Below are 17,625 nucleotides of genomic sequence, written 5' to 3'. Positions count from 1 at the left end.
TAGGGTACTCTTAGTTCAAGTGAGATCATTGTGTGAAAGATAATTGAAGTTTAAAATTCTTTTTTAATGTTTATTTATTCTTGAGAGAGAGAGAGACAGAATGTGAGCCAGGAAAGGGCAGAGAGAGAGGGAGACACAAAATTTGAGGCAGGCTCCAGGCTCTGAGTTGTCAGCACAGAGTTCGATGCGGGGCTCAAACTCACAAACCGTGAGATCATGACCTGAGCTGAAGTCAGATGCTTAAACAACTGAGCCACCTAGGTGCCCTGGGAATTGTCATTTCTTAAAAACTTTTTTAATGTTTTTATTTATTTCTGAGAGAGAGAGAGGAAGCCTGAGCAAGGGAGGGTCAGAGAGGGAGACACAGAAGCAGGCTCTAGGCTCTGAACTAGCTGTCAGCACAGAGCCCGACGCGGGGCTCGAACCCACGAACCGTGAGATCATGACCTGAACCATAGTCGAATGCTCAACCGACTGAGCCACCCAGGTGCTCCGGGAATTGTCATTTTTAACAAGTGCCTGCGTGATCCCTATGATTGGCTCTGGGATGTGCTGAACTAAGAAAAGTCACTAATGGTACAGAACACTAGCCCCAGAATACAGTGACCCAGAGCACTGTGGACTTGGGTCTGACGGCTATCGCCTATTCTCACAAACCCTGGAAGGAGGGGGACAGGATCGAAAACACCTCACATGGAAAGGGGGGCCGTGAAGGCACGGGTGGCTGCTGCCCCTTAGGAGGAAGGGCACATGGGAAGGGCCTGTGCTGCTAAACAGGTGGGAGATACTTGCAGACACCCTTTCCCAGGCTTGGGAGGCCTTGGGGGCACAGAGCAGGGGGTGCCCAGTCAGGGAGCCTGGAAGAGCCCTGGGGGCTGTGTGGGGTGTGCAAGCGGCTCTCCCTTCCCGGACTTCCTGGTTGCCATGGCAACAGCAGGGCTCTCCTGGTCTCAGCGCTTCCCTCCGTGCACAGAAGGCAAGAAGGCAAGTCTGGCAGGAGGAGGGGGCGGTGGAAGTAATCCTGGGTACTGTTTCCTGTGAGTGGTCAGCCAGGCACCCTGTACTTGAGGATGCTCTAGAGGCAAGAGAATCCCTTCTGGGAAGTGCTGGGAAGATATGGGGATCCACCCGCCTCTGCCATGGGCTCCCCTGAGAGCCTCCAGTCCTTTTGTCCTTGACTTGAAGATTCCCTGTCATGTGGGTTGAGCCCCCTCTCCCTCTGGGTTGCACATACCAACCCGGGAAAGGCCGGAGGCCCGCGTTATGGAAGCAAACCTGTTGCGGATACCTACAAAACCGAAATGCAGTGTGGACATCTGGGAAACACCGACACGAGTTCCTAGCCAGAAAGTGTGATAAAAGGGGGTAAATTGTGCAGTTCCTGTTAGCTAGTGCCAGCCTTAGCAATGTAGAGATTCGGTCTAGGAGCGCTGTTTCTTATTTGTATGGACTTTACACTTTCATCCTCTGGCCGTCCCTGTTTCACGCTTGCCCTTCCTTCCTTCCTTCCTTCCTTCCTTCCTTCCTTCCTTCCTTCCTCCCTCCCTCCCTCCCTCCCTCCCTCCCTCCCTCCCTTCCTTAGGGGAGGGTCAGAGAGAGAGGGAGACACAGAATCCGAAGCAGGCTCCAGGCTCTGAGCTGGCTGTCAGCACAGAGCCTGACACGGGGCTCGAACCCACAACCACAAGATCATGACCTGAGCTGAAGTCAGACGCTTAACTGACTGAGCCACCCAGGCACTCCTGCACTTGCCCTTTCTTAATGACAGTGCTGGGAGGAGCTGCGTCCGCCACCATCTGGGGTTTGGTACCCGTCACAGCAGCCCCCACAGGTGAAGACACTGTTGTTGTCCCCAGTTTTCATAGTCTTTTTTTTATGTTTATTTATTTATTTTAAGGGGCTCCTGGGTGGCTCCGTAGGTTAAGCGTCCGACTTCAGCTCAGGTGATGATCTTACGGTTCGTGGGTTCGAGCCCTGCATTGGGCTCTGTGCTGATAGCTAGCTCAGAGCCTGGAGCCTGCTTCACATTCTGTCTCTCTCTCTCTCTCTGACTCTCCCCTGCTCACTCTGTCTATTCTCTCAGAAATAAATAAAAAACATTAAAAAATTTATTTATTTATTTATTTTGAGAGCCAGTGCTTGAACAGGGGAAGGGCAGAGAGAGAGAGAGAGGGAGAGAGAGAATCCCCAGCAGGCTCTGCGCTGTCAGTGCAGAGCCCAACACAGGGCTCCAACTTTTGAGCCATGAGCTCATGATCTGAACCGAAATCAAGAGTTGGACGCTTAACCAGCTGAGCCATCCAGGCGCCCCTCATTGTTTCTTTTCCCCCCCATCTTACTGTTTTTTCTTTTTTTAAGTTTACTTACTTTGAGAGAGTGAGAGAGAGCAGAGAAGGGGCAGAGAGAGAATCCCAAGCAGGCTCTGCACTGTCAGCATGGAGTCTGATGTGAGGCTCGAACCCAGGAACCATGAGATTGTGACCTGAGCTGAAATCGAGAGTCAGATGCTTAACTGGATGAGCTGCCTAGGCGCCCCTTATTTGTTTATTTTTCTCCCGCCTCTTATTGTTTCTTGATAGAATTCTCCTACCCAAGGATTTTAAGAATATAGATAGTTTGACGCTGGGGGAGCAGGAGAAAAGCAGCTTTCACAAATAGGGAATCTTGCCCAGTGGTCAGAAGTAGAGTCTGAAACATCCAGACTTGATAGGAGACCTTTAGTGGGAAAAATCTCTTACATTTGGAAAAACAAATCGCGATTTCATTTTGACTCTCATTTGAAGAGAGATCCTGGTGTGCAGATCTAAAAGGGGAGTTTGGAGAGTATCATGGTTCTTGCTCTGCAGGTAAGGTTTTTGGTAAGAGCACCTTCTTTCCCACAGACTATGCTGACGGCTTCTCTTGGCATCTCTTCTTGGCTGCAGGCCACCCTCAGGGATCCCATGGGAATTCGGTGTCTTTATCTCCCCCCCCCCCGTCTTATTTACAGGACACGTCCAATGAGGGCGACGTGCCCCCCGCGGCAGCCACCATCTCGGTGGGCGCCCACCTTCTTGGCTTCTCGGATGAGATCCTCCTGCACATCCTGAGCCACGTGCCCAGCACGGACCTGGTTCTGAATGTCCGGCGCACCTGCCGGAAGCTCGCAGTTCTGTGCCTGGACAAGAGCCTTACCCATACTGTGGTGCTACAGAAAGACTATGAGGTGAGGCGTGGGTCCCCAGGAGGTGCTGGCCTGCGGGCAGGGATGGGGCAGCCCACGGGCCCCGCTGAGGGCCAGCACGGCCTGGCAGGGGGGCGCCGTGCCACTGGTGACGAGGAAGGCAGGCACTCAGAGTCCTGACCGTCTCAGCCTTCGAGACACATTAGGTGATAAAGGCGAGACCGGAAGGTGTGGCCAGTGGGACCCCCCCGGGGGGAGGGCACGGGCTCAGCACATGCTGTGCTGGGAGGGAGGCGGCCTTTCTGGCAGATACCCAGGAGTGGGCCGCTGGGTCTGCGGCGGGTGTTGGAACTTCCGTGGTGTGGGGGAGGTACCATCTCGCCCCCCAGCAGCTGCATGCCGGTTCCGCCAGGCAGCTCTCTGCCGGCCAGGGCAGGTATCGCCATGTGCTTTTTCACCTGGCGTGTTGGGGAGGGCGCTGGGACACCATTAGTGCTGTTTCCCTCCGGGGTTGGCCTGTCTGTGTATCTTCTTTCCGGAAGCAGCTGTAGGGCTTCTTGTGTGGTTAGAGGAGTTCTCATATGCTCTGGATCAATTGTCCAATGCCCATGTTGTATTTTCTCTCACCGTCTGTGGCTTGCCTTTGCATTTTTTTTTTTTTAACAGCATCTTTTGAGGAGCATAAGAGTTTGATTTTAAGTTGAAGGAGGATTTATTGTTTTTTTTTTTAAGTTTGTGTGTTTCGTATTCTGTTGAAGAAAACTTTGTCGGACCGGAGGTCGTGAAGATTTTCTACTGTGTTGTCTTATAGGAGTCTTATGGCTTTACTTATGGTGCTTGTAAGATCCCTGTTGTGTTCGTCTCTGTGTGTGGTGTGAGGTAGGGCTTGAAGGCTTCTTCTTTGCAGATGGCTCCTCCTGTTCCAACAGCACTTATCGACAGGGTTGTCCTTTCCTCATTAAATGAACCTGCAAAATTTTTTATACTTATTTTCATATTTATTTTTATATTTATATATATTTAATTCCAATATAGTTAACATACAGTGTTATATTAGTTTCAGGGTATACAATCTAGTGATTCAACATCACATTTCCATACAGTACCCTGTGCTCATCATGACAAAAGCGCTCTTTAATCCTTGTCACCTATTTCTGTCATTTCACCATCCCCTCCCCTCAGATCACTATCAGTTATCAGTTTGTCCTCTGTACTTAAGAGTCTGTTTCTTGGTTTGTCTGTCTGTCTGCCTGTCTCTTTCTCCTTTGCTCGTTTGTTTCTTTTATTTTTTTAAATTAAAAAATCTTTTTTATTGTTTATTTTAAGAGAGAGAGTGAGAGAGACAATGTGAGCAGGGAGAGGGGCAGAGAGAGAGGGAGACCCAGAATTTTCAGCACAGAGCCTGACGCGAGGCTTGAACCCACAAGCCATGAGATCATGACCTGAGCTGAAGTGAGATGCTTAACCAACTGAGCAACCCAGGCACCCTTGTTTTAAAAATTTTTTTTAAATGTTTATTTATCTTTGTGACGAGGGGGCAGAGAGAGAGGAAGAGAGACAATTGCAAGCAGGCTCTGCGCTATTAGAGCAGATGTGGACCTCAAACCCACCAACTACGAGATCATGACCTGAGCCAAAACCAAGAGTTGGATGCTTAACTGACTGAGCCACCCAGGCACCCCTGCTTTTTTGTGTCTTAAATTCACATATGAGTGAAATCATATGCTGTTTGTCTCTCTTTGACTGACTTGTTTCACTTGGCATTAAACCCTCTAGATCCATCCATGTTGTTGCAGATGGCGAGTTCATCTTTTTCATGATTGCCTTGCAACTTTTGTTGAAAGCCAACTGATGAGGTGTCTAAAAGATACAAGTAGAGGTCTTGACCGGAACCCAGAGGGTTCAAGTAAGGGTTTCTTTACTGTTGTTGTGAAGCTATGCATTTGAACCCTGAGTGAGGCCCCTCCACAGCTTGTTCTTTCTGAGAAAATGCACTGTGCCCCTCTCTGCTCGAGCTGGGGGTTGGGGTGGGGGAGGCTGAGACAACTCCCCAGAGCCAAGGTCAGGCTTCTTGCCTGTGAGGGTTCTTTCCTGTAGGGAGAGGGGCACACACCCCAGCCCAGTGTGTCTGGAGCGGTTCAGATGTGTGTGTCCTGCATGGCCATGTGCGCGAGTTTACTGCCGAGCGGTGAACAGGGTGCGTGAATGTCACGTGCATGGGTGCTCGAGGCAGCATGGTCCCTGGAGGCCTCACTGGCGGCAGCTGGGACGGCCAGCTGCTGGCTGCCGGGGTCCCGGACCAGACGTGACGCAGCTCCCCCGAGCGATCCAGGGCAGGGTTTGGAGGAGTATTTGATGATGTGCAAATGCTTATGGTGTGAAGGACAGCGACAGCCAGGTCGGGTTTCCAGGCCACGACTCCATCACGGGATTTGAACTCCCGCTACGTGACGTAGCCCTTGCCGTCCTCACCGGTCTTAAGTGCACGGTGCCGTCCGTCACACAGTGTATACCTTTGTGATGGTGTGCACCCATCATCAGTGTTTCTGGAACTTTCCCATCACCCTGAATGGAAACTCTGAATCCATTGAGCAGTGATTCCCCATCCCCCTTTCCCCAGCCCCTAGTAAGTTCTGCCCTGCCTTCTGCCTGTGAACGTGCCTGTTCTGGATATTTCCGGTGAGTACAGTCACTCCACATGGGATCTTGTAGGACTGGCTTGTGTCACCTAGTGTCCCATCCTTCAGGCTCACCGTGTTGTAGCACGTGTCAGAACATCACTCTCTCTGTGGCCAGTCTTCCTTTGGTGTGTAGACTGTATCTTGTCTGTCCCTCGTCTGTCTGTGGACTATTGGGTTGTTTCCGTCCATTGGTTACCGGGAGTGGTGCTGCTGCATGCATGACGGGAGCCGCTTGCATCCCTGTGTCTTTGTTCCCTTGGGTGGGGTTGCTGGGTCCCGTGGTAACTGTGTAGCTTAGGGAGGAGCCTCCACACTTTCCAATACCCGCTGCACCGTTTTACATTCCTGCTCGGCTGGGGGTTCTTGACCGCTGGCTTCCAGTCAGCCTGTGGGGAGGGGAGGTAGGGGCTGGCTCTCCCCTGCAGGGTCCCTCGTCTGCTGGAGTAGAGGGTCCCTGCAGGCCCCTCGGGGCTCTGGGTTGTCCACTGTCACGGGGGAGGGTGTGACCTGATGGGTGAGGGGGAAGGAGTTGCCCCGGTGCCTCCAGCCCCTTTCCTTCCTTCCTCTGCCCCGTCCTGCAGGCGAGCGAGGACAAGGTGAGGCAGGTGGTGAGGGAGATCGGCCGTGAGATCCAGCAGCTCAACATGGCCGGCTGCTACTGGCTGTCGGGTGCCACCATCGAGCACGTGGCCCGCTGCCGCAGCCTGGTGAAGGTGAACCTGTCGGGCTGCCACCTGACCTCCCTGCGCCTCTCCAAGATGCTGTCTGCTCTCCAGCACCTGCGCTCCCTGGCCATCGATGTGAGCCCTGGCTTCGACGCCGGCCAGCTGAGCGGCGAGTGCAAGGCCACGCTGAGCCGCGTGCGGGAGCTCAAGCAGACACTGTACACGCCCTCGTACGGTGTGGTACCCTGTTGCACCAGCCTCGAGAAGCTGCTGCTCTACTTCGAGATCCTGGACCGCACGCGGGAGGGTGCCGTGCTCTCGGGCCAGCTCATGGTGGGCCAGAGCAATGTGCCGCACTACCAGAACCTGCGCGTGTTCTATGCACGCCTGGCTCCCGGCTACATCAACCAGGAGGTGGTACGCCTCTACCTGGCCGTGCTCAGCGACCGCACGCCCGAGAACCTCCACGCCTTCCTCATCTCTGTGCCTGGCAGCTTCGCGGAGAGCGGGGCCACCAAGAACCTCTTGGACTCCATGGCCCGCAACGTCGCGCTGGATGCCCTGCAGCTGCCCAAGTCCTGGCTCAACGGCTCGTCGCTCCTCCAGCACATGAAGTTCAACAACCCCTTCTACTTCAGCTTCAGCCGCTGCGCCTTGTCTGGCGGCCACCTGCTCCAGCGGGTCATCAACGGCGGGAGGGACCTCCGGAGCCTGGCGAGCCTGAACCTCAGCGGCTGCGTGCACTGCCTGTCTCCGGACTCACTGCTCCGCAAGGCGGAGGACGATATCGACAGCAGCATCCTGGAGACACTGGTGGTGTCCTGCCGCAACCTGCAGCACCTCAACCTGTCGGCTGCGCACCACCACAGCGCCGCCAGCCCTGGCCGCCACCTCTGCCAGCTGCTGGCCCGCCTGCGCCGCCTGCGCTCTCTGTCCCTGCCTGTGTGCGCCGTTGCTGAGCCGGTGCCGCGGCCCGACCGCACTGCTGCCGCCACCCCGCCCGCCCCACATGCCGTGCCCCGCGGCTGTGGCAAGAAGGTGCGCATCGGCGTGCAGCCGTGCCCTGTGGCCGTCGCGGGGCAGGCGGCGCCCCAGCCCTCCTCCGTGTTCTGGTCCCTGCTGAAGGACGTGCCCTTCCTGGAGCGCCTCGAGCTCATTGGGTCCAGCTTCTCCTCTGCCATGCCACGCAACGAGCCCGCCATCCGCAACTCCCTCCCGCCCTGCAGCCGAGCGCAGAGCGTCGGCGACGCGGAGGTGGCCGCCGTTGGCCAGCTGGCCTTCCTGAGGCACCTGACGCTGGCCCAGCTGCCCGGCATCCTCACGGGCTCCGGGCTGGTCAGCATCGGCCTGCAGTGTCAGCAGCTGCAGTCCCTGTCACTGGCCAACCTGGGCCTCATGGGGAAGGTGGTCTACACGTCTGCTCTTTCGGACATGCTGAAGCACTGCAAGCGGCTGAAGGACCTCAGGTGAGGGGCCTGGCGGCTCCGCCGTGGCTGCCACTGCCCCTCTGGGGGCATTGGAGGTGGCAGGGGGCGTGAGTGGCTCAGCCCTCCGTTGGGCAGATGCTTGCATGCCTGCTGCCTGTCTGCCGGGGTGAGCAAGAGGCAGGCTGTCCTCGAGCAGCAGAGGGTCTTAGGGGCAGTGGGGCCTGGCCGGGGCGTGTGGGTGGTGACGGGGCTGGGAGGGGGGCGGCAGTGGGTGGCAGCTGGGCTGGGGGGGCCGGGAGGTCCGCATCGCTGCGGTCATTTGAGTGGTTGCTCTAGGAGAGGCTGCCGAGTGCGCCATCTTGGTCAGTCCTCATGATGATCCCGCGAGGTGGCTGTTGTCCCCATGGAGCGGAGCTGGTAGGGGGGTGGTGCCCGGAGCCCAAGTCAGGCCTTTCCGTCCGAAGCTATGAGTTAGAGGGAGCTAGGAGACTCGAGGCCAAGGCTTTCTGGAAGAGCGGGCAGCATATGCTACGGCCCCAGGGTCGTGCGCACATGTTGTGTGCTCAGAAGCATAGGTGAGGTGGGGCGGGGAGCCAGGTGAGGTGAACACGCCATAGCCGGCGGAGGAGCCGCCCCATCTCCATTTGGGAAAGGCCCTGCAGTGCCCCATCTGGACTGGAGGGGCTGGGATGGAGGAGTCGGAGAGAGGGGTGCTGAAGAGGGGCGGTGCCTGCCGTAGGCAGGTGATGGTGGCCTTGAGTGAGGTGGCAGGCTGATGTGGGAGAAGGAGGGGCAGGACCCACCCCGCCGCTGTCCTAATAGTCCAGACACAGAGTGGACTCTCACTGAATCGAGCCATGGAGTGAGAGGGCTTCTCGTGGGCATTTAAAGGGTGAGCCTTTGGGGGCTCCCGGGGCGGCTCAGTCTGTTAAGCATTGACTCTTGATTTCAGTTCAGGTCATGATCTCACAGTTTCACGAGTTCGAGCCCTGCATTGGGCTGACAGTTTGGAGCTTGCTTGGGATTGATTTTCTCTCTCTCTCTCTCTCTCTCTCTCTCTTTCTCTGCCCTTCTCCCCCCACCCCCCCGCCTCAGGTTAAATAAATAAGCTTTAAAAATAAAGTAAAATAAACTTGTCAACTTTGTTGACTTGAGACGTGTTTGAATATCTTGACAGATCCGATCTTGAAAAATTGCAGTGTTTCACAGAAACTACTGGAAGGTATGGCAGGATGGATGTCAGCTCTGCTGGAGCTTCAGGTTGGGGAGGAAGTGGTGGCAGGGCTCAGAGCAGTCAGCTGGTCTGTCCGTCAGGCTGGAGCCGTGGGGTGGCGGGGTTGTGTGCGTCACTGTCCCCATGGTGGCCAGTGTGCACTTCATGTCTTTGCTGAGCATTAGGTGCCAAGCCAGGGGCTCTCAGGCACCATCCAGTTTAGTCTCCATGAGGGCCCTTCATCATCCCCATTTCACAGACGAAGTAGTGGAAGCTTGAGGGGGGAGCTGAGGTTTACCTGGCTCAGTCAAACTCTAGAGCTTGACCTTGGCCGCAAGCCATGCAAAATGGAGACCGCTGTGTCCTTTGCAGACTTGCACTTTCTCCTCAGAGGGCATTCTGTGGCAGGAAATGGAGCTGGCTGAGTGCTTTGCTGCTCCCAGCCTGGAGCCTTCCAGGGGTCCTCTGAAGGCCGCGCCTGCCGTCCCTCTGCTCCCCTCCAAGCACGATCCACACTGCGTCTCCTGAGGCCTTGCCGTCGGGGCTGAGAGGCCCAGGATCCAGTGTGGCAGAGCAGGGCGAGTAAGCCTCGGTGTTTTCTTGCCGTGTCGGGTCCATGCACTCCTGGATTCGCAGCTTCGATCCTCAGCGCGAGCATCCACAGAACGCTGTATTTGGGAGGGGTAGTTGTTCATGCTGTGTCTCATGTGTTCCAGTTACCCTTGTTTGAGACCCAAATCTGAGTGAGAGTTGACTTCATGGGAGCTTGGGGGAAGCACGCACACCCGCACATGCCAGGCTCTGGCTGTGGCCTCCCCAGCCACGTTCGGATGTCATGAAATAGTTAAGGACCTCGAGGAGCAGAGTTGCTGTTCCCAGTGCGGGGCCCCTGGGGACCCTCTGCCCTGCCGCAGGTGCAGGGTGCCCAAGTGGCCTGGAACCCAGCAGGAGAGAGGACCGCGGGCCTGCTCTTTACTTCCTGCCCTCCCCGATGTGCCTTACTGCCCACCTCTGCCTCGTGGCCCCAAGCCCATCCTCTGTGTTAGTTTCTCTGGCTTGGGCACATCTCCTGCCTGGTTGGGGTATGGCATCAACTGCCAGGGATGGAGGAGGGGCCCTGAGTACAATGGTTGGCCCCCTCTACCGCCACCCCCACGGGGTGGGCCTCTCTGACGTCTTCTTGCCCGTGTGTCTGCACCAGCAGGAAACTGCCCCCTCTCTCCATTGGTCCTCCTCTGCCCAGTTCCTTGTCCCACCTTGCTGCTGCTTGGGCCTTTGCTGGCCTTTCGGGAAGGAGCAGTGATCAGTGTGCAGTCAGCAGGCCACATGTCACTCGAAGCTGTGAATGGGTCCTAAGATACATTTAACAAACAGGAAACTCCCAGGGTCTGCAAACCTGTTCCCTGTTGGGGATCTAGAGACAAGGAGGAATCAAGTATTCCTTAAACTTGGGCGTGAGTGAGCAGTGGACTGCTCGTTTCACTGAATTCCTAGTCAAGGTATTTCTGGGTCTCTCCTCTTTGCCATCGTTTTTTCTTTTTTTCTTTCTTGCCAACCCATTAAACCTTGTGCCCTTTGTGGCTGTACTGTGGTCGTACCATTTGGTCGCTGGTGGGGAGCGTTGGATGCAAACGGAAATCAGTAAAAATGAAATTAAATAAATTATTGCACATAATTTAATGAGGCAAAGTAGTCAGAAGCTCCCCTCCAAATGCCTCCCTCACGTCCACAGCATTATGTATCTGCTCCCTGCAGGGCCACCTGGGGATGGAAGGTACTGCCGGCTCCCTGGGCTGCTGGACTGGTGACACAGGTCCCCTTCAGCTTGGCTGTGTCTGGTGGAGAGCCTCACCCTGCTCCCAGGCCCTCCACCTGGAAAGGGGGGGTTGGTAAGAGCAAAGGAATTTGTACCCGTAAGGCCCAGAGAACAGGGCTTGGCACCTGTAATATCCATGATAATTCTTTCTTTAAAAATAAAAAAAAATTTTTTTTAATGTTTTATTTATTTTTGAGAGAAAGAGACCGCATGGGCAGGGTAGGGTCAGAGAGAGAGGGAGATACAGAATCTGAAGCAGGCTCCAGGCTTTGAGCTAGCTGTCAGCACAGAGCCCAACGCGGGGCTGGAATCCACGAACCGTGAGATCATGACCTGAGCCGAAGTTGGACGCCTAACCAACTGAGCCACCCATGTGCCCCTAAAAATTTTCTTTAAATGTTTGTTTATTTTTGAGATAAAGGGAGAGAGAGACCAAGTGCTAGTGGGGGAGGGGCAGAGAGAGAGGGACAGAATCTGAAGCAGGCTCCAGGCTCTGAGCTGTCAGCTTGAACCCGTGAGCACCTGTGAGATCATGAAGTCGGATCATGAAGCCGAAGTCAGATGCTTAACCGAGCGAGCCAGTCAGGCGCCCCAGACGACTTAGGTTTAAGTGAGTAAAAATGAAATAAAATCAAGTGCACGGTTCCTCAGCGGGATCAGCCACGTTTCAGGCGCTCAGGAGCCACGCGTGCTGGTGGCCGCCATACTGGACAGAGGACACACGGGGAACGTTCCTGTCTGCACAGGAAGTTTTGTTAGAGCCGAGTTAGTGCCAGGGTCCCAGGATGGGGGTTTCGACAGTGTTGGGAGCAGTCAGGGGCCCGTGTGGCTGCAAGGGCAGGTCACGCTGCGGTGCTGAAGTGGACTGGGGCCGGGGCGGGGGCAGGGCCGCTGTCGAGGAGGCTGTGTCAGATGTTCAGGGAGAGGCCCAAGAATTTGCTGCTTGATCGGGTGTGGGGGGGTCAAGGATGGGTCCAGATGCTCGTGCTTTTGGCCTGAGCATCTGAGCTGGTGCGATTGCCAGTTCAGCTGAGATGGGGAGGCCGCGGGGCACAGCTGTGACATGCGTGCTGCCGTGTGAGAGGCGGCGGACCCCAGCCGCGTCGTGGAACTGAGCAGACCACAGAGTGGGCCTGGGCTCACCCAGTCAGGCGGTGGGGGAAGAAGCAGCAATGCGGACTGAACAGGAGCCTGCAGGGGCCAGGGAGCCACAGTGGAGGGGGAAGGTGTTCTAGAAGTAAAGGAAGGAGCGACAGTGGGTGACCGCCATTACATTCTGTTGGAGTACTTGTGCCAGCTGCCAGGTGCTTTTCCTGCACTCACAGGTATGGACTCATTGGCATTTTGAACGACCCCAGCAGTAGAGCTATTAGTGTCCCCTTTTGCAGATGAGGAAAGTGAGGCCCAGAGGATTAAGGAGCCTCCCTGAGTGACACAGCTGGTCTATGGGCAGCTGGAGAGCTTCCTGCCACCCAGGGCCTGTTGAGTGTTGAGCGGGGTAACACAGCAGCATTTAGTGGTCCTGAGTGGCTTCCGGAGCTAGAATGGGATCTTCGTGGCTCAGGTCCTCCCCCGGAGCGGGGCTGTGCATGCACTGTGAATTTGGTGGCTGGGAGGCCTGCGGGACCTGGGGTAGCTGGGTTTTGTAGGTCAGCCCGGGAACTTGACCGCCACTCATAATGGACTCTCTGTGCATGCTGGCTGCTGAGAAGCATGTCTGATCCTAGCTGGGTACTGCCTGTTCAGAACAAGCACCGGTTTCTAAAATTCAGCCAAATGGCCCCGTTCCTCTGGATTCTTGCCTCCTGCGGCAAGCCGAGCCCGGGGAGGCTAGAGGGACAGGAGCAGGTGGCGCTCGCCTGGCTGCTGTGGGCAGGAGCCGCACAGAGGAGATGGTGTTCCGTGCTCCCCAGAGGCTGGCATGCCGCTCCTGGGGCTGCCTCTCTGGGCAGTGCCTGCGCTTCCCGGTGGAATGTCCCTGAGATGGCCCGTGCCGCCACCACTTGTCCCCATCAGCGAGGCCCGGCAGCACTCCTGGCAGGGCCCCAGTGCCTTCTGTGGTGAGGCGGTGAGGGAACGTGTTGTTCTGACAGTGCCTCGCCTCGCCTTCCGTCGCGCCTCAGCAGAGAGGATTACAGCCACACAGAGCAGGGCACCTTTCCCAGGACTGGTCGAGCCCTGCATCGTGTGGGAGGGAGGGGACAGCATTACCGCCAGTCACCACGGGCTGCCCGCGACCTCAGAACCAGGGCAGCATCTGGGCGGAAGCGAGAGGGCTGGTTCGGAGCCAGGCCTTGGAGGCTGTACCAGGACTGCCCGCAAGGCCCGGGCCCTCCAGAGGTGGGTGGGCTGATACAGGGCCGCTCCCGAGCACCTTCCTGTGCCCACAGAACCTTTGGGAGACCCAGCTGCCTCTCGGGGAGTGGGCCTTGGAGGCCATATCCTCCCTGATTGGAAGGTTGAGGCACTGCAGGGACGGGGGACGGAGGGCCTCCCAAGGCCAAAGGGATTATGGCAGATAGTTTTCCTCACCCTCTGACCCAAGTGCAGGCACTCCAGTCCCTGGCACTGGGCCATTTCTGCCACCCTGCTGTGCGGGGGGGAGGGGGGGACAGGTTTGCATGTGCCAGCGCCAGTGGCCTCCCCCCTCCCCCACCGAGGCAGCTGGTAGAGTGGACAGGCCTGCTCCCATCCCAGACACCTATCACAGGTGGCTTCCTTCGGAGTGGGAAAGCCTGGAAGTGGCCGGCCAGTAGAAAACTGTTTACACAGGTGTGTGAGCACAGCCTGCAGTGTTTACCTGGTTTGTAACCAAGAGCTGCCTCATCTCTGGTGGGTGGTGTGGACCCGCAGCGCCACCTAGTGACCAGAGTGCCACAGGCTTGTTCTTTCCTGCAGTCCCAGGGACTGGACAGCAGTCAGGGTCTGGGACCTCGGCCCCTCCCATTTCCCCCTTTCAGGTCTGCAAAGGGATGCTCACCTTAGGACTTTTAAAATGGAGGTGCCTTTGGGGTGCCTGGGTGCCTCAGCCGGTTGAACAATCAGCTTCGGCTCGGCATGATTTCATGGTTCGTGGGTTTGCGCCCTGCGTTGGGCTCTGTGCTCACAGCTCAGAGCCCACGTGGGGTCCTCTGTCTCCCACTCTCTGCCCCTCCCTTGCTTGCACTCTATCACCCCCAAAATAAATAAACATTAAAAAAAAAAAGAATAGGTGCGATTGAGTGGCTCAGTCGGTTGAGTGAGTGACTCTTGCTTTCAGCTCAGTCATGATCCCAGGATCATGGGATCGAGCCCTGAGTCAGGCCCCACGCTGAATGTGGAGACTGCTTGGGATTCTCTGTCTCTTTCTCTCTCTGTCTCTGCCCCTCTTTCTTGCTTGCACGGGCATGCACTCCCTTCTCTCTCTCTTTCAAATTTAAAGGAAAAGTTTTTTTTTCATGTTTAAAAAATAATTTGCCTTTGAAAGATAGAATGAAGTATTGCGTCTAAACTTTTTTTTCAAGAAAAGCTAACTTTTCAGAAAATTCATATTCATGACCGGGATGATGTTTGCTTGTTGTCTAAGCCCTGCATGACTTTGGTTGTTCCTTTGTCCTTCCTTCGGGTGAAGTAGGACAGCCACCTTTGCTGCTCCTACAGGCTCTGCTCTCTGCTCAGGGCTCTTCATCCTTTACTGGTGAAATTCATTCAGTGGGTCTGGGGGTGAGGCCCGTGGTCGCATCTTGGCCCAGGGGCATCCGCTTGCATTGGATCTCTGCTGGTTGTGGCTGCCCCGGGGGGTTCCTTCCTTGGTGTCGGTGCCCAGAACAGCTCTGCCAGGGGCGCCCTCCTGCCATGCACTGGGTGCCACTCTTCTCTTCCCTTACCCGTCCCGAGTCTCTGCTGTTGCCCGGGGAGTGAACGTGAGGTTTCTGGAATTTGTCCCCTAGAAGGACCCACCATCCCTCCCCTGCAATGTTATGCCAGGAGCTTAGTAGAATTTTTACTTGTATACGCTTACTTACTTATTATTTTTATTTATTTTTTTATTTATATTTATTTATTTATTGTAGAGATTTAATTTTTTTAATTAAAAAAAAATTTCTGAGAGAGAGAGAGACAGTATAAGCAGGGGAGGGTCAGAGAGAGAGGGAGATACAGAATCTGAAACAGGCTCTAGGCTCTGAGCTAGTTGTCAGCACAGAGCCCGACACGGGGCTCGAACCCACAGACCGTGAGATCATGACCTGAGCCGAAGTCGGACACTTAACCGACTGAGCCACCCAGGCGCCCCTTATTTATTATTTTTATATATTTGGTTTTAAAAACGTTTTTAAGGTTTATTTATTTTTGAGAGATACAGAGAGAGCACAAGGCGGGGAGGGGCAGAGAGAGGGACACACAGAATCTGAAGTGGGTTCCAGGCTCTGAGCTGTCAGCACAGAGCCTGACAACGGGCTTGAATTCACACACCGCAAGATCATGACCTGAGCTGAAGTCAGATGCTTAACAGCTGAGCCACCTGTGCGCCCCTATTTTAAATGTTTACTTAGTTTTGGGGGGGTGGGCAGAAAGAGGGGAACAGAGGATCTGAGCAAGCTTTTTAAAGGCATCAAGTGGAAAAAATAAAAGCATCAGGTGATGGCTGTATGTATCTAAGACAGGAGTCCTGCTGAAGGCCACGAAAGAAGGAAGTTTCTGGAGCCGAGCTCTGCGCTCCAGGGATGATCCTTGTGTTTTTCTCTGGGAAGACCTCCCACAGACGTGACACACGTTGGTCTCTGCTCACGTGGCTGCCTCGGGCGTGTGGGTAATGGACCAGGGAAATACCTCCGTAATTCTCCTCGGGTTCTGTGCCAGTGTCCTGGGGCCTCCCTCACAAACCGCCGCAGTAGAAGCGAATTCTTGCAAGTTCCGAGGGCCAGAGGTGCAGGCGTCAGCAGGGTTGGCTGCTTCTGGAGGCGCTGATGGAGCACCTGTGCCAGGCCTGTCCCCAGGCTTCTAGAGGCGGTTGCTGGCTGTGCTTGGCATTCCTTGGCTTGTGGCCGTGTCACGCCAGTGCTTGCCTGCTCTGTCACATGGTGCTCTCCCCGTGTGGTCCTGCGTTGCTGTGCCTCTGCATGGCTTCCTTGCAAGGAACTGGCCGCTGGATTAGGGCCCCTCCCAATCCAGCACGGCCTCATCCTAACGAAGTCCTACCTGCAAAGACCCTGTTGCCAAGTAGAGTGCATTCAGGGGCGCCAGGGGTTGGGACAGCCACCTGTCTGTGGGGGAACACAGCTCCTACCAGCTCCCCTCTTCCCATTCCCCTGGCAGGCCCTGCAATTCCCCGGCCTCTGCTTATCCTCTGACTCTTATTCTGGAAGGTTCCTGAGGCCTGCACCCGGTGTCCTTCCGCACATCTGGGCATCCGCCGTGTTCCCAGCTGGCGCTGAGCTGCCCTGTCCGTTCTCCTCAGCACCTCCAACAATGTGTCCCCACCACATTGCTCTGTCTGTCCTCTAGGCTTTCCAGCTGGGTGCGCAGAAGGGTCTGGAAGGCTCTGGAATGTTGTCCTCCATACCACTTTCCTGCTCTCATCCCTGTGGCTGGAGAGGCTGTGCAGACCCGGCACTCCTTCCTGTCTGCCGAGGACCGGCTGGCGGCCCATGTGGCTTTTCCCATCTCTCTTGCCATCTCTTCCTGCCTGTCTTTCTTTTTTTAATGTTTATTTATTTATATTTCTTTTTTAAAAAACTTAATGCTTAGTTTTTGAGAGAGAGACAGAGTGTGAGCAGGGGAGGGGCAGAGAGAGAGAGAGAGAGAGAGAGACAGAATATGAAGCAGGCTCCAGGCTTCAAGTGGTCAGCACAGCAGCACAGAGCCCGACGCAGGGCTCAAACCCATGAACTGTGAGATCATGACCTGAAGTGAAGTCAGACACTTAACCAACTGAGCCATCCAGGAGCCCTGATGTTTATTTATTTTTCAGTGTAGGGGAAGGTCAGAGAGAGAGAGGGAGGCAGAGAATCCCAACCAGGCTCTTTGTTGTGAGCACAGAGCCCCACTTGGGGCTCAATCCCACAAACCATGAAATCATGACTTGAGCTGAAACCAAGAGTCCAATGTTTAACCAACTGTTTTTCAAATAAAGTTTATTTATTTATTTATTTTTATAAACTTTATTTATTTCTAGGAGAGAGAGAGAGAGAGACAGCGTGAGCAGGGGAGGGTCAGAGAGAGAGGGAGTCACAGACTGAAACAGGCTCCAGGCTCCGAGCTGGCAGTCAACACAGAGCCTGACGCAGGGCTTGAACCCACGAACCGCGAGATCATGACCTAAGTGAAAGTCAGACGCTTAACCGACTAAGCCACCCAGGCGCTCCATAAAGTTTATTTATTTTGAGAGAGAGAAAGAAAGAATGAGAATCCCAGGTAGGCTCCACACTCAGCACAGAGCCCAGCATGGGACTCGAACTCACAAACCGCGAGATCGTGACCTGAGCCAGAATGAAGAGTTAGGTGCTCAACTGACCAAGCTACCCCGGCACCCCTTTTTGTGCCTGTCTTTCTTTTTTTTTTTTTTCTTTAAATGTTTTATTTATTTTATTTATTTATTTATTTTTTTAAAATATTTTTATTTATTTTTAGGAGAGCTAGGGAGAGAGAGACAGCGTGAGCAGGGGAGGGTCAGAGAGAGAG

General features: G+C 55.1%; 1 protein-coding gene across 1 annotated transcript in view; it reads left to right on the top strand.

Moving 5' to 3' along the window:
• FBXL18 (F-box and leucine rich repeat protein 18) overlaps positions 1 to 17,625 on the top strand; it is a 43,028-nt gene that overhangs the window by 4,277 nt on the left and 21,126 nt on the right. The window contains exons 2-3 of the mRNA XM_039226094.1: positions 2,990 to 3,205; positions 6,426 to 7,975. Of these exons, the coding sequence (XP_039082025.1) occupies positions 2,990 to 3,205; positions 6,426 to 7,975 (1,766 nt within the window). The remainder of the gene's footprint in view (positions 1 to 2,989; positions 3,206 to 6,425; positions 7,976 to 17,625) is intronic.

Source organism: Hyaena hyaena, unplaced genomic scaffold (assembly GCF_003009895.1).
Source record: "Hyaena hyaena isolate Hyena2069 unplaced genomic scaffold, ASM300989v1 scaffold_20, whole genome shotgun sequence".
In the NCBI taxonomy this organism is placed as follows: domain Eukaryota; kingdom Metazoa; phylum Chordata; class Mammalia; order Carnivora; family Hyaenidae; genus Hyaena; species Hyaena hyaena.
The sequence above is the reverse complement of the archived record's forward strand: the minus strand, read 5'-3'. Positions and strand labels throughout refer to the sequence as shown.